The following is a 13,499-nucleotide window of genomic DNA, read 5'->3' as shown; positions in this document are numbered from 1 at the left end:
CCAAGCTTAAAAAATATTATTATTATTTTTCAAGTCAAGCATCACTTCTCTTTAGGTAAACTAGACAGCACATTAAAAAGCAAAGACATTACTCTGCCAACAAAGGTCCATCTAGTTAAAGCTATGGTTTTTCCAGCAGTCATGTATGGATGTGAGAGTTGGACTATAAAGAAAGCTGAGCGCCAAAGAATTGATGCTTTTGAACTGTGGTGTTAGAGAAGACTCTTGAGAGTCCCCTGGACTGCAAAGAGACCCAACCAGTCTATCCTAAAGGAAATCAGTCTGGAATATTCATTGGAACGACTGATGCTGAAGCTGAAGTTCCAATACTCTGGCCACCTGATGCAAAGAACTGACTCATTGGAAAAGACCCTGCTGGCTGGGAAACATTGAAGGCAGGAAGAGAAGGGGATGAAAGAGGATAAGATAACTGGATGGCATCACTGACTCGATGGACATGAGTCTGAGCAAGCTCCAGGAGTTGGTGATGGACAGGGAAGCCTGGCATGCTGCAGGACATGAGTTTGAGCAAGCTCCAGGAGTTGGTGATGGACAGGGAAGCCTGGCATGCTATGACCACAGGTCATAGGCCACAAAGAATCAGACACAACTGAGTGACTGAACTGAACTGAAATGTACTGCTCTGCTCAGACACCTCATCAGCTCTTTCAAATCATCAGGTGAAACAAAGAATTCTTCGCCAACAGCTGTGAGTAGAGTATCTCTGCCATGTCAGTCTGCTAGGCACACGGCAGGTGTTTTTCTGCCCCAGTTTGGGTTCTCAGAAGAAATTTTCCTCCAAGTGTTGAAACTTTGCAATGTATGTGTGATTTTAAAATCCTGCCTTTGACAAGAGGCTAGCATTCAAGAGAAGTTAACTTTGTCTTTCAGCTTCTCCCAGAATTTCTCAAATGCCTACCCATCACAGAATATAGAGTTTAGAACTCCCGTGACTTGTTAGAAAGGAGGGAGAGAGAATACTAGCACACATATGATGAAGCCCCTCAGCCACTGACTTCCTAGACACCTCCACAGGGATGGCTTCAAGCAAAGGCACCTCATCATGACTTTTTTTTTAATTGTTCCCTTTTTAAAGTGCCCTTTGGATTCCACTCTTGAGTTCCTTGTATAAAGGAAAGAGAACAGGAAAGCCAGCAGAGAAGTCCCCAGAGTTCCTCCACTCGTAACACCTGCAGAGTGACAAAGCAAAGTGGGATTGACAGCCAAAGTGGGGTCTCTAGCCCATAACCTGACCCATGCTAGCCTAGCAAAAACTTCTAAACTCCATGGCAAACTCTATCAGTTTCAAGAAAACTAGCTTTTTTGTCTGGAGGAAACAATCTTCTACCTCTGAATCAGCTAATGTCTCACTTCTGTTAATGATCTGCAAATTGCCTTGAACGCCATTCCAGCAAGTATTCCAAGGAGTGCTAAGTGCTCCACTCCAGTACTCTTGCCTAGAAAATCCCATGGATGGAGGAGCCTGGTGGGCTGCAGTCCGTGGGGCCGCTAAGGGTCGGACACGACTGAGCAACTTCACTTTCACTTTTCACTTTCACACATTGGAGAAGGAAATGGCAACCCACTCCGGTGTTCTTGCCTGGAGAATCCCAGAGAAGGGGGAGCCTGGTGGGCTGCCGTCTATGGTGTCACACAGAGTTGGACAAGACTGAAGTGACTTAGCAGCAAGTGCTCATCAGACCCTAATTTGTCCCCATCCCCCGCCAGTGTTCAGTAGAGTCTCTCCCATGTGAAAAATGGGCAATGAAACTAAATCACAAAACATTTGTGCTATAAGAGATCTGAAAAGTCATCTGGTTCAGCCTCTTAGCTTCATATGGAGACAGTGAGGACAGAGAGGAAGTACCAGAGCCCAGGCAGAGGCTGGGTCCCCGTCTCAACCCTGAGGGTCCCCACAGTTCCCACCACTGTAGCTCCTGCTGCTGTCTTTGCCCATGCCTCCTTCTATCTCCCTGTTTGGTCATTGATTTGACGGTGCCTTTAAAGGTAGTGGTTTATCCTCACTGTTATCACAAGATACATTTGCTATAAAAAATTGGGAAAATACAGCTCTTCTGCTGTTTTTCCACTTATATAACTTGCACGTGCTTATTTGCACTAAACTTGGAAAGTACAGAATGGTACAAAGAACCAGGGGGAAAAAAAAACCGAACCCTGCCACCTGGAGGTCCCCATTGTTAACATTCTGGCATACTTCCTCCTAACCATTTTTCCTAAACATTTCCTGTAATTATTATATTGTATGTATACTTTTACACACTGCTTTATTTCACTTAGATATTTTTTCTATTGGATTCAAACAACCCTGCATATGTGTATTATATTTCTCTTCCTTCAGCAGGAACTCATTTATCTGTCAGAAGGGTAATCAGAAACTGAAATTCATGGTCACAGTTTTTTCTGTGGTTTTGGAGTCTTTTGGGTCTGTTTTATGGAGGTTGTTTTAAAATTATTTTGCTGCCAAAAAGTTGTATGTACTTTCTTCTGTCTGTTTACTTGGATCCAGGAAAACCTCCCACTGAAGTGCTGTCTGGCCATATCCTGCCCAACACAAGCCAACATCAATACACGTGGATATTTGCATTTGAAATAAGATGCACATTGAAAGTGCCCATTTTAAAAGGGAAAATTACACTGATGTAAAAATAAAATTCTATTATATTAAATAAGGCCGTAACTAAATAGTCATGGACATTCAACTTTATATCCCCAAAGCAGGAACAAACAGGAGATAAGACTTTCCTCCCCACCCCATATTCTTGGGGTCTAGGCCCAGGCAGTTTCCACTTCAAAAGTATCTCTCTCATGATTCTCACTCAGCCCTGGCTGAATGTACAAAATCACGACCCTTTCTTTTAAAACCAGGCAACGGTTCACTTGTGCATAAAGATGAAAGCACATAGTAGGCCCGACATTAGCTCCCAGATGTTCATGCTACTCTGAGCACATGGAAATGTCTGGAGAGCCTTGTGGGGAAGATCCACTGCTGGAATAAACGGCATGTCAGTCAGTGGCTTACTTACAATAGTCATCAGAGGCCCAGCTTTAGTCTGAGTAGAAAGACTATGCTCCACAAATGAAACCAATTAAAGCCATCTCTGAGAATCTGATCTCTGCTGATACTCTATCTGGATATTTAAACTGGTCACACTACAATTAAAATGGAGACAAACAACATGTGTGAAGCAAGACCATGTGTCAATGACACAAAGGTCTGCAGATACTCAGGCCAGTTCTACTGGATGGAGAACATGGCATGCAGCAGTGTTGTAAATAACGTGAAAGTCTGGACTCTACAAATGCTCTTTTTCCAAAGGCTGGTCAGTAAAAAATGGCCTTTTGATGGAAAGGCAGCATGACACTTCCTCCCAGCCTTCCATCCTCCTGCCTTCTGTGGACAGGATCAGAGATCACTCAGAATCAGTGATGAGCCAGTTCACCTCCTGGGTGAGCTGGTCATGAGCTAAGCACGCCGGTTCAAGGGTTTATGCTACCATTCAAAGTTGAGATACAATAAAGGCCCAATGAAAGTGACAGTAGAACTGTTAGTCCCTTAGTTGTGTTGGACTCTTTGCGACCCCATGGACTGTAGCCCACCAGGCTCCTCTGTCGATGGAATTCTCCAGGCAAGAATACTGGAGTGAGTTGCCACTTCCTTCTCCAGGGGAACTTCCCGACCCAGGCATCGAACCTGGGTCTCCTGCATTACAGGCAGATTCTTTACTGAATCATGGTCTTAGCCACCAGGGAAGCCCCAGTGGTCTTCAATAATCCATGGTGCTTGAATACCCATCTGCCAGGTGAGGACGTGGTGGTGCTGCCAGCACGTCCCACGGGGCTCACACTTCTCTAGGACCCTTCGACCACTAGCAGTACCAGATGTGTTTCCAGCTCACCCCTCTTTCCATTATGGCCACCAAGTTACAAAGATTTAACCAAAGGGATTTAGAAATACAGATTTAAGAGAAAAAAGTTAATGCTGAAAAAGGCTGCTTCTCTAGTTACTGCTGAGTGCTGATCTGTACTGCTGACTACGTGGCCTAGTTTAAGAGAGTCTGGGAGTGCCCGTTCTCAGTGAACAACTCTATTATCCATCTAGGCATTTCTAACCTGTGAAAAGGAGATAACACACAGCATCCCATGATTGCGGTTAAGGACGCAGTCTGGCACAAAGGTAGCCGGCTGTACGGTGACTATTATAAATGACATTTATTCCCCAAGTTTATTTTTAGAGTCACACATCATCTGTTTGAAGTATGAGCTTTTCTCCTTTGCTAGGGAAATCTGATAACTTCTTGTTCCTGATGTTGCCATTTCCAACCCGTTTCTAAGATAGCCCAAGCAATAAATGTGTGTCACTGGTGTTTTAGAATAATTACCTGCAAGCTGTTGTTCAGCAAATCAAAGTCACTGTACCTTCTAACAATCTGTAAGAAAGAAAACAGTGGTGTTTTGATTCAGCACAAACCATCAATTTTCATTTCCTTATTTAATACTTATTGGCGTTCTAGAGTCAAGGCACTTGCATTAAGGGCAGCCGGGCTTATACCTGGAGCCTAACTTGTTTCACTTGGCAGCCCCAGAAAACAGACTGAGCAGTGTCCCAGAGTTGGCCGGGCTGTGGGAAACTGGTTAATGCCAGCCAAACTCACAAGATGCCAACAGGTAAGAGAGAAGGATGATGTTTTGAGGGTGAATAGCCCTTTAATTTTTTTTTTTCAATTAACTAGGCACCTAGTTAACTAGAAAGATGAGTTAATAATTTACAAAAAAAAAAAAAAAGTTTAACTGAACATGAAAACAAAGTAAATGGATGTAGACAGTTTTGAAGCTATTCCATCTTCGCCCGGAATAAAACTGCCCCTCTCTGAGATCACACCAGTTCAGAGACTGGATGCACCTGCTGGCACCGCCCTTCACCAGCTCCCCTCCTGGCCAACAGCCCACATCCACTGTCCACACCCACTGTCCACACATTTTCTCTTAGTTATGTTGATGTCACTGATTATGCCACAGCAAATTACACTAGCTCTTCAGTCAGGACAAGGAAGCTGTTTGGCTTTCAAATAGTTTTTCTACTGTTTATTGATGATTCACAAATATTAGTGTGCAGAAGAATTACTTGGAAATCATTGAGGACCCTACCCACCCAAAGAGAAACAAATTCAGGAGGTTAAGTATCTACATTTTTATTAAGCATTCCCTAGGCCTCTAAAGCACTGGAATTACAAGACTATATATAAGATTGATTTTTCTGGTAGGACACTGTCCTTGGGCCTGCTTGGCATACATATATATCAAAAAGTTAAACATGGGGCCATACCTAATAAGCATGAGGGAGCAAAAGGTGGCACAGAGAATACTTGAATTCTAACCCTGTTCCCTCATGGACTTCAGTGTGATCATGGACTAGTTACTTGCCTTTTGAATGTAAAATGGGGCTAATGTGATGGCACAGAACTGGCTTTAATGGGCTAAGTGAATTAATGTGCTTGAGCCAGTGCCTAACAATAAATGCTCAGTTTAGTTCAGTCGCTCAGTCATGTCCAACTCTTTGCGACCCCATGGAATGCAGCACCCCAGGTTTCCCTGTCCATCACTAACTCCAGGAGCTTGTTCAAACTCATGTCCATCAAGTCTGTGACATTATAATTATTCCAGCTAAAAGTAGTTAGAATTTTCAGGCAAACACAAGACTAAGTATGGGCCTTTGAGGTCAAAGACTACTTACGGTGAGAGGTAAGGTTCAAGGTGGGCTGTGAAGGACAAGGTAAGATTTTTGGAAGACGGAACACAAAGGTCATTATAATTACTACAACAGGAAAGAAATGGCTCCTGTATAGAATTCAGCCACTCTCTGCAAGTCAACTGGGAAGGAAAGAACCTCGATCTATATAGTAAGTTCTCTTTCTCTGAGGCCATCCATCAGGAAAGCAGGCCTTGGAGCTGTAAACAGACATCACCTGTGGTCAGTGAGGGACCTAGCACTAGAAACTGCCCACGACTAGATTTAAGAGTCCATGAAATGCAGCATCTGAACCACACAATGTCTAGGGCACTGTCTCATCTTTCAAACTGGTGGACTGACTACTAACCTGCCCTACCCACACCACGGCTTCAGGGGAGGAGGCTTGAATTATTCAACACGAGGAACAAAACAAGTCATTTGCCTACTCTGCTTACTCTGTGTCCAACTGGGGAACACATTCCTACTCTCTGTGGTAACATCATACATGAATTAAACCAAACAACTGAGAACAGAAAAGCCTTTTGTAAGAGATGTCTTAGAGCTAAAGTTTTATAAAAGAAATACGATGTATATTTATGTGTGTTTTAGATGATTTTAGGCCAGAATTTTGCTTAAATATTTTTCCTATGACAAAAAAAAAGCTTACCTGCCAGCTATTTTCTACGGAAATTCCTCTTTGTACCCGAATGATATATTCCTAAAAAAGAAGGACAAAAAAGTCTCTATTATAAAACCCAAATCGGAGGCTCAAAAATATGATGTGAAAGCATCAGATAGAGAAAACTTCAGAAAAGATTACTAGAGACAGAGAGGGGCATAAAGGTAAAAGGGTAATCTCATAGCAGGACACAGCAGTCTCGTGGCATGTGGGATCCCAGTTCCTCAGCCAGGGATGAACCCCTGTCCCCTGCATTGAAAGCATGGCGTCTTAACCACTGGACCACCAGGGAAGTCCCCAAGACACAGCAATCTTGAACATGTATGCACATTCAAACACCAGGGCCGCAAAACATGTGAAACAAAAACTGACAAGGACTGGAAGAAGAAATAGACGAATACACCATTAGAGTCAGAGGTTTCAATACGTCTTGTGCAGCAACTGATAGAATGACAAAAACCCCTAAGGACAGAGAAGAATTCAACAAAACCACTGCTGATGAAAAATTAATCAACAGTTGATCTAAGCAAACAATGAAAATTTTTATTGAAGCCGACCTGGGGACTATAACCCAGCAGACATTCTTTCAGAAAGCTCTTGAGGACTGTTGGCCCTGTTAGAGGTCAAGGAACAGTTCTACAAGTTTTGCGGACAAACAGTTATTCATCAAATGACATATCAACTGTTTACACAACCCAGATCTGCAGGTAAGAAACAAGCCATACAAAGCAAGTCGTGATCATGGTGACTTCTTACTAGAATAAGAAGGAATGCTGTTTCCTAAACAGGTCTAGTTAATGCAGAAGTAGAATACATACTATAGGGGAAGGCTCTGGGAGGCCCAAATGGGCTGAAAAAAATTTTACATCTCATTTTTTTCTTGTCCTGCCATAAAATATGAATTTCATCATCAACCAACAAATGTAATCAGCATTTATAGACCACTGCATTCAACAACAGCAGAATACACATTCCTTTCAAGAGGATATACAGACGGCAAATAAGCACAGAAAAAGATATTCAACATTACCAGTCATCAATCAAATGCAGAGTAAGACTACAATGAGATATCACTGTATTTCTATCAGAATAGCTCAAACAAAGAAATAATGATAACACCAAATGTGGCTAGGGAAATAGCCAAATAGGGAAACTGGATCACATAAATTAACGGTGGGAATTTTAAGTGACACTGAAACTCTTTAATATGGTTTGGCAACTTTTTTTTTTAACTAAAACATGCAGCTATCATTATGACCCAGCAACTGCACTGCTGGACATTCATTCCAGAGAAACAAAAATTCATGTCTATACAGTAACTTATACATGAATGTTCACAGCTATTTTATTGGTAATAGCCCCAAAGTAGAAAAGCCAGATGTCTTTAAACAGGTGTATGTTTAAACTTTGTTACTTCCATACCAGGGAATACTACTCAGCAACAAAGACGAATAAACTATTGATATGTGCAACAAACTAGATGAATCTCTGGAGGTTCCTGTGTGTGTGTGCTTAGTCGCTCAGTCATGTCAGACTCTTTTCGACCCCATGGACTGTAGCCCACCAGACTCCTCTGTCCATGGGGATTATACAGGCAAGCATACTGGAGTAGGTTACCATGCCCTCCTCCAGGGATCTTCCCAACCCAGGGATCAAACTCGGGTTTCCCCCATTGCAGGCAGATTCTTCACCATCTGAGCCACCAGGGAAGCCCCTCTGGAGGATTACACGGAGTAAAAAAGACAATCCCCAAAGATTATAAATTACATGTCTCCATTTATACAATATTTATGAAATGACAGAATCACAGATGTGGAAAACAGCCTACTGGTTGTCAACAGTCATGGCTGGGTAGTGGGGTGTGTGTGGAAGGGAATCAGGTGTGACTATAGAAGGGCAAGGTGATGTGCTATGGTTTGAATGTCTCAGGCCCCACAAGGTTCACATATTGAAATACTAACTCCCCAAAATGATGGTATTAGAAAGTGGGAGGACCTTTGGGAGTTACTTAAGGCATGAGAGCAAAGCCCTCAAGAATGGGATCAGCACCCTTACAAGAGAGGCTCCAGAGGGGTCCCTCGCCACTTCCGCCACACGGGATCGTTTGAGAAGGTGCTAGCTCTGAACCAGGACGAGGACCGTCAGAAGGCAGCCATGCTCGCACCCTAGTCTTGGACTTTCAGCCTCCTGAACTGTGAGAAACCAATCCGTTGTGGATAGGCCACTCAATTTATGGTATTTTGTTAGAGCAATCTGAATGGACTAAGACATGAGCATGTCTGGGCAGATGGAAAGGTGCTGTATCTTGACTGGTCAATGTTAATGTTTTGGTTGTGATATCATATCAAGTTTAGCAAGACACTACCAATGACAGAAACTGGATAATAGATATATGGGATCTCTGCAATGTTTCTTACAACTGTATGTGAATCTGCAATTATATCAAATTTAAAAAACTAACCTTAGGCATTCAAAATTAGTTTAGTAGAATCAGAGGACTAAGATCAATGATTTTTCCTGCTCAAAGTTTGCATATAAGCTTTTCGGTTAGAAAAGGCTATGGTTAAGAAAACAGGTTAAAAAGGTAGTATAGGTATGCAGTGATAGCATTTTCCAAAGAAACCAAAGCCAGTGACACCTCCCCCTCCTCCCAAGCTGCCTGATCATTGGAAGCTGCCTGATCCTGGGGAGCGAGGAGAAGCTAGAGAGTTAAAAATACCATTCTCAAGACTTGCTAAATCAGAATCTACAAGATAGAAATTAGGGATCAGAAGTTTTCATAGCTTCCCCAGGTAATCAAATAAGCAGGAAACAAGAGATGTCGCTCAGTCTTCTGCTTACACACACAGGGAGTTATGATGAAGCACAGAAAAAAACAGTAACTTTTTTTTCCTCAAATGCTCAGAATTGTTTTAATACTTTGGGATGTGTATGATTCAGGTATTACTCACAGTAACTACTCAACAAATGCTTAATCAACACAGGACTCAACAAATCCTTTCTACTGAATTAATTCTGAATTAAATAGGTTATGTAGAAAATAAAGCCAAATAAGCATTGTTAACTTGGCAGCTGAATTTTAAAATAGACCTTATTATGCTATCATTCATTTCCACTCTGTTTAGTTTGCAACGGTTGATAAAGTTCACATAAGCAGAAATTTCTGCCTACTCTGGACTATGTTAAGAATGGTACATTCAACAATATCCACTCAATTACAAGTGAATCAACAACGTGGCTGGCATCCTGCTTAGCTGGTTTCATGTCAGATTATAATATAAATATTTCAAAACTGGCTTGAGTAGTATGGCAAATCTCTTAAGCAATATGCCAATGTAATTATTTCTGAATACATAAAGATAAAATGATAAAAATACCTGGCTTTCTTGTATTTGGAGATCAGTCTGTTAGCTCTGACATTTTCTTCTTTTCTCAGGGTTCTCTTACTGGCAGATTGTCTGGGCTTTTACATTCTTATAGTAAAGCTAAAATCAGCACATATAATTGAGTACCTCCAAACAACTACACGCAAACAAGTTTTGATGTTCAAATCGGGGGAATTGTTATTTCTCAAAAATCACTTCAAGCATCCATTGCTTCACTATGATCTGTCAGAGGAATAATACTTTCAAAATTCCAGTTCAAGGGCTTCCCTGGTGGCTCAGTGATAAAGAATTCGCCTGCCAATGCAGGTGACACAGGTTCTATCCCTGATCAGGGAAGATCCACATGCTACAGAGCAACTAAGCCCGTGTACCACAAGTATTCAGCCTGCGTGCTGGAGCCCAGGAGCCGCAACTGCTGAGCCCACGTGCCACGACTACTGGTGCCTGCATGCCTAGAGCCCATGCTCTGCCACAAGAGAAGCCACTGCAATGAGAAGCCCATGCATCGTGACCGCAGAGCAGCCCTCACTCTCCACAACTAGAGAAAAGCCCGTGCAGCAACGAAGACCCAGCACAGTAATAAATAAATAAATAAATTGCAGTTCAATGCTCAGCACTTGGTAGATACAAAATAAACACTGCTGTCCTGCTTTCTATACTTTGAGTTTAAAGTTTAGATCTGTGTTTTACAAAGATGTTGCTGCAGATGATAAATATCAATTAAGCAGTTATCATGTCCCAATCCCTGTGTTTTTGTTCATGCTAGGGGTATAACTCCCACAGTTTGACTCCACTCTTCCCTCTGTAGATACACAGTTTTTGTTTTGTAACTTGGCTATAAAATGGCATGCAATAATGTTGAGGGAAAGCAGTTGGCAAAAGACGGGGCTGGGATCCTGAAGTCAGAGGGGTCTCCCTGGTAGCTCAGTTAGTAAAAAAAAAAAAAATCCACCTGTAATGCAGGAGACACCAGTTCGATTTCTGGATCAGGAAGATCCCCTGGAGAAGAGATAGGCTACCCATTCCAGTATTCTTGGGCTTCCCTGGTGGCTCAGCTGGTAAAGAATCTGCCTGCAATGCAGGAGACTTGGGTTCGATCCCTGGGTTGGGAAGACCCCTGGAGAGGGTGATGGCTACTCACTCCAGTATTCTGGCCTGGAGAAATCCATGGACTGTATAGTCCATGGGGTCACAAATAGTCAGACTGGGATGTCCCCAAATGACATCCTAATTAATGTTTCTGCCACGACACTCTTTATGTTGACATCAATGTTTTTTCCCAAAAAAGGTGGATCTGCCCCAGAGATCTGGCAATGCCTGGAGACATCTCTGGTTGTCACAGGATGAAGAAATGCTATAGGAACCTGAAAGCTAGAGGCCAGAGATGCTGCTAAACATGCACGAGGCACATAGAACAGCCTCACAACAAAAGACGACCTGGCCCTACACGTCAACAGTGCTGATAGAGAACCCCAGGTCCAGATTCATCGAGCGAAACAGGTCACTCCGGTTCATGGAGGCTGGGGATGCAGCGGGAGGAAGAGAGTTCTGCCATCATTTGTCCTCTGCTGCAACCTGCGCCACACACGACACTGTGGGTAACATGTGCACACCCACCCAGAGGGCTCGCTTAATCACTGCTGGCCTCAGAAACCTCACTGTGCTTCCCCATAAAGACGCATTAAGACACCTTAAGGCTCCAGGGCTGGCCTCAGGTCCCATCTGCCGTGTGGCTACAGATATGGAAAGACAGTGGGATATTTAAGGGTGATTTTGCTCAAAAATATGTTCATTCCACTTGAAAAGAGCAAGTTCATCCCTAAATGTAAAAAAAAAAAAAAAAAACTCTTCTTTTTTTCCCAGAGTGCCTGAATGTCACCAGCAAGCCTTACTAAAAGGAAATACCTTCACCTCAAATCCCTGATTTGTAAAGCAAACATAGCACAGCTGTTCTACTGCTGCTCCCAGGCTGAAGCTCTGATGAAAACCGAGAGAAGAGAGCCCTGGAGACCAGTAGAAACCCAACATTTGAAGGCAGGCTTCCACCTCCAGAGCTGCAGTCAGCAGCCCAGAATCTCTCAGCGCATCACCTCCATCTCTGCCACCTCTCTGATGTGGAACAGAACCTGCAGGCTCTGTAAGAGATGACAGAGCACTGGGCACAGAAGGGAGAGCTGAGCGCCCTGTGGGGCGGCTCTGCAACACACAGATCTGTGCCGGCTGCCCGGCCTGCCATCTGCTGCCACTTCCCCAAAGGGCCTCCTGCCTGCTCCTCTTCAGGACACCACATCCCTTTATCTTGGCCAGGCGGGGTGGCTGTGCGGCAGAGAGCCCTAGCGTGTGGGCATCGCAGCAAGTCAGTGTGGTGGGGGCTGAAGTTTTTCAATCTGGAAAGGGACCAGGACCGCGTGACTTCTGACTTAAGCTAGGGGACAGAAGATAGAATTGCCATAGATAAGCACTGATCTTGTGGCAGGAGCTCTGCTAAAACGGGATCAGCAAAATTAAGTGAGCTGTCCAAGGTGGCACAGCTGGGAAGAGGCTGATTGGGAGCTGGAACCCACATCATTGATTCCTTGGACTTTCCAACCTGCCAGGCATGACTGGCAACCCCCAGGGCCCTGGGGATGCCCTGAGCCTGGCTCTTTCTGCAGTCCTGAATGATGGGGGTCTTCACCAGTCTGGGGAACTCAGATGGACTCATTCTGAGGGGGCAGAGGTAGGAGCTGTCATTTCCACAAGAGTTGATCAATGCCCCCAATGCAGGCATTTCCCCAATAAAAATCCTCACTGACATTTTGTAATTCCTGAGTTTCCGAAAAGATACTCACAATTTTACTGCACTGTAGCTGCTATTCAAAGTTGCATCGGTGTGATGAGATTTCAGGAAAAACTAGGGAGGAAAACTTACTTTGGTCCCAAATTACTTTAGCAAGGCTACAAACACAGACCACTTTGTTTTTGTTTTTTTTTTTAATGCTTATAAATGTCGATCTTGGAAATTCTTGTGGGATTTTGCAGAACAGAGAGATCAGTTCCTTTCTCTTAAGTATAACTGTCTTAGATTTTATTATTTTTTTATTTTTTTTTATTTCTAAAAAGAATTTTATTAAAAAAGCACAAATGCAAAGAAATGAACAGAGGAAAATTTATGCGTCGAACCTGGACTGGTCACTTATGATAATATACATGCTACAATTCCATTCTCTCTGTGTAAAAGAAGATTGGGAAGAACTTAAAGCCGACTTCAAATCCTCTGAATCGACGGCATTCTTCTCTCCCCTTTAGGAGGCACAACAATCAGATTCACTGAGACTCGGAGCACAGAGAGAACGGGGAGCTGTTTGGAGGCACTTCACGCGTCGGCCTTCCTGCTTCTCTACCTCTACGCAGCGGGTCCCAACCCTGCTACATTCTAGAACCACCCAGGGAACTTTAAAAAAATAAAGATACCCATGCTGTGACCCCACCTCCCCAGAGATTCTGATTTAACTCATTTGGGCTGAGGAACAGGCATTCAGATCAGTCAGTTCAGCCGCTCAGTCGTGTCCAACTCTTTGCGACCCCATGAACCGCAGCAAGCCAGGCCTCCCTGTCCATCACCAACTCCCGGAGTTCACTCAAACTCATGTCCATCGAGTCGATGATGCCATCCAGCCATCTCATCCTCTGTCGTACACTTCTC

General features: G+C 43.5%; 1 protein-coding gene across 12 annotated transcripts in view; it reads right to left on the bottom strand.

Annotated features, from left to right (window-relative positions):
* The window catches only part of PXK (PX domain containing serine/threonine kinase like), a 94,359-nt gene that overhangs the window by 54,053 nt on the left and 26,807 nt on the right, over window positions 1-13,499 (bottom strand). For all 12 annotated transcript variants that reach the window (XM_088831704.1, XM_055414188.2, XM_088831705.1 and 9 more), the window contains exons 2-3: window positions 6,417-6,467; window positions 4,401-4,448 (exon numbers count right to left, since the gene is read on the bottom strand). In XM_088831704.1, the coding sequence (XP_088687830.1) occupies window positions 4,401-4,448; window positions 6,417-6,467 (99 nt within the window). The remainder of the gene's footprint in view (window positions 1-4,400; window positions 4,449-6,416; window positions 6,468-13,499) is intronic.

The sequence above is a fragment of the Moschus berezovskii genome, chromosome 24 (genome assembly GCF_049115385.1).
Source record: "Moschus berezovskii isolate FMDL1 chromosome 24, NW_MosBer_1.0, whole genome shotgun sequence".
NCBI classification, from domain to species: Eukaryota; Metazoa; Chordata; class Mammalia; order Artiodactyla; family Moschidae; genus Moschus; species Moschus berezovskii.
Note: the sequence above shows the minus strand (reverse complement) of the source record. Positions and strands in the feature narration are given on the sequence as shown.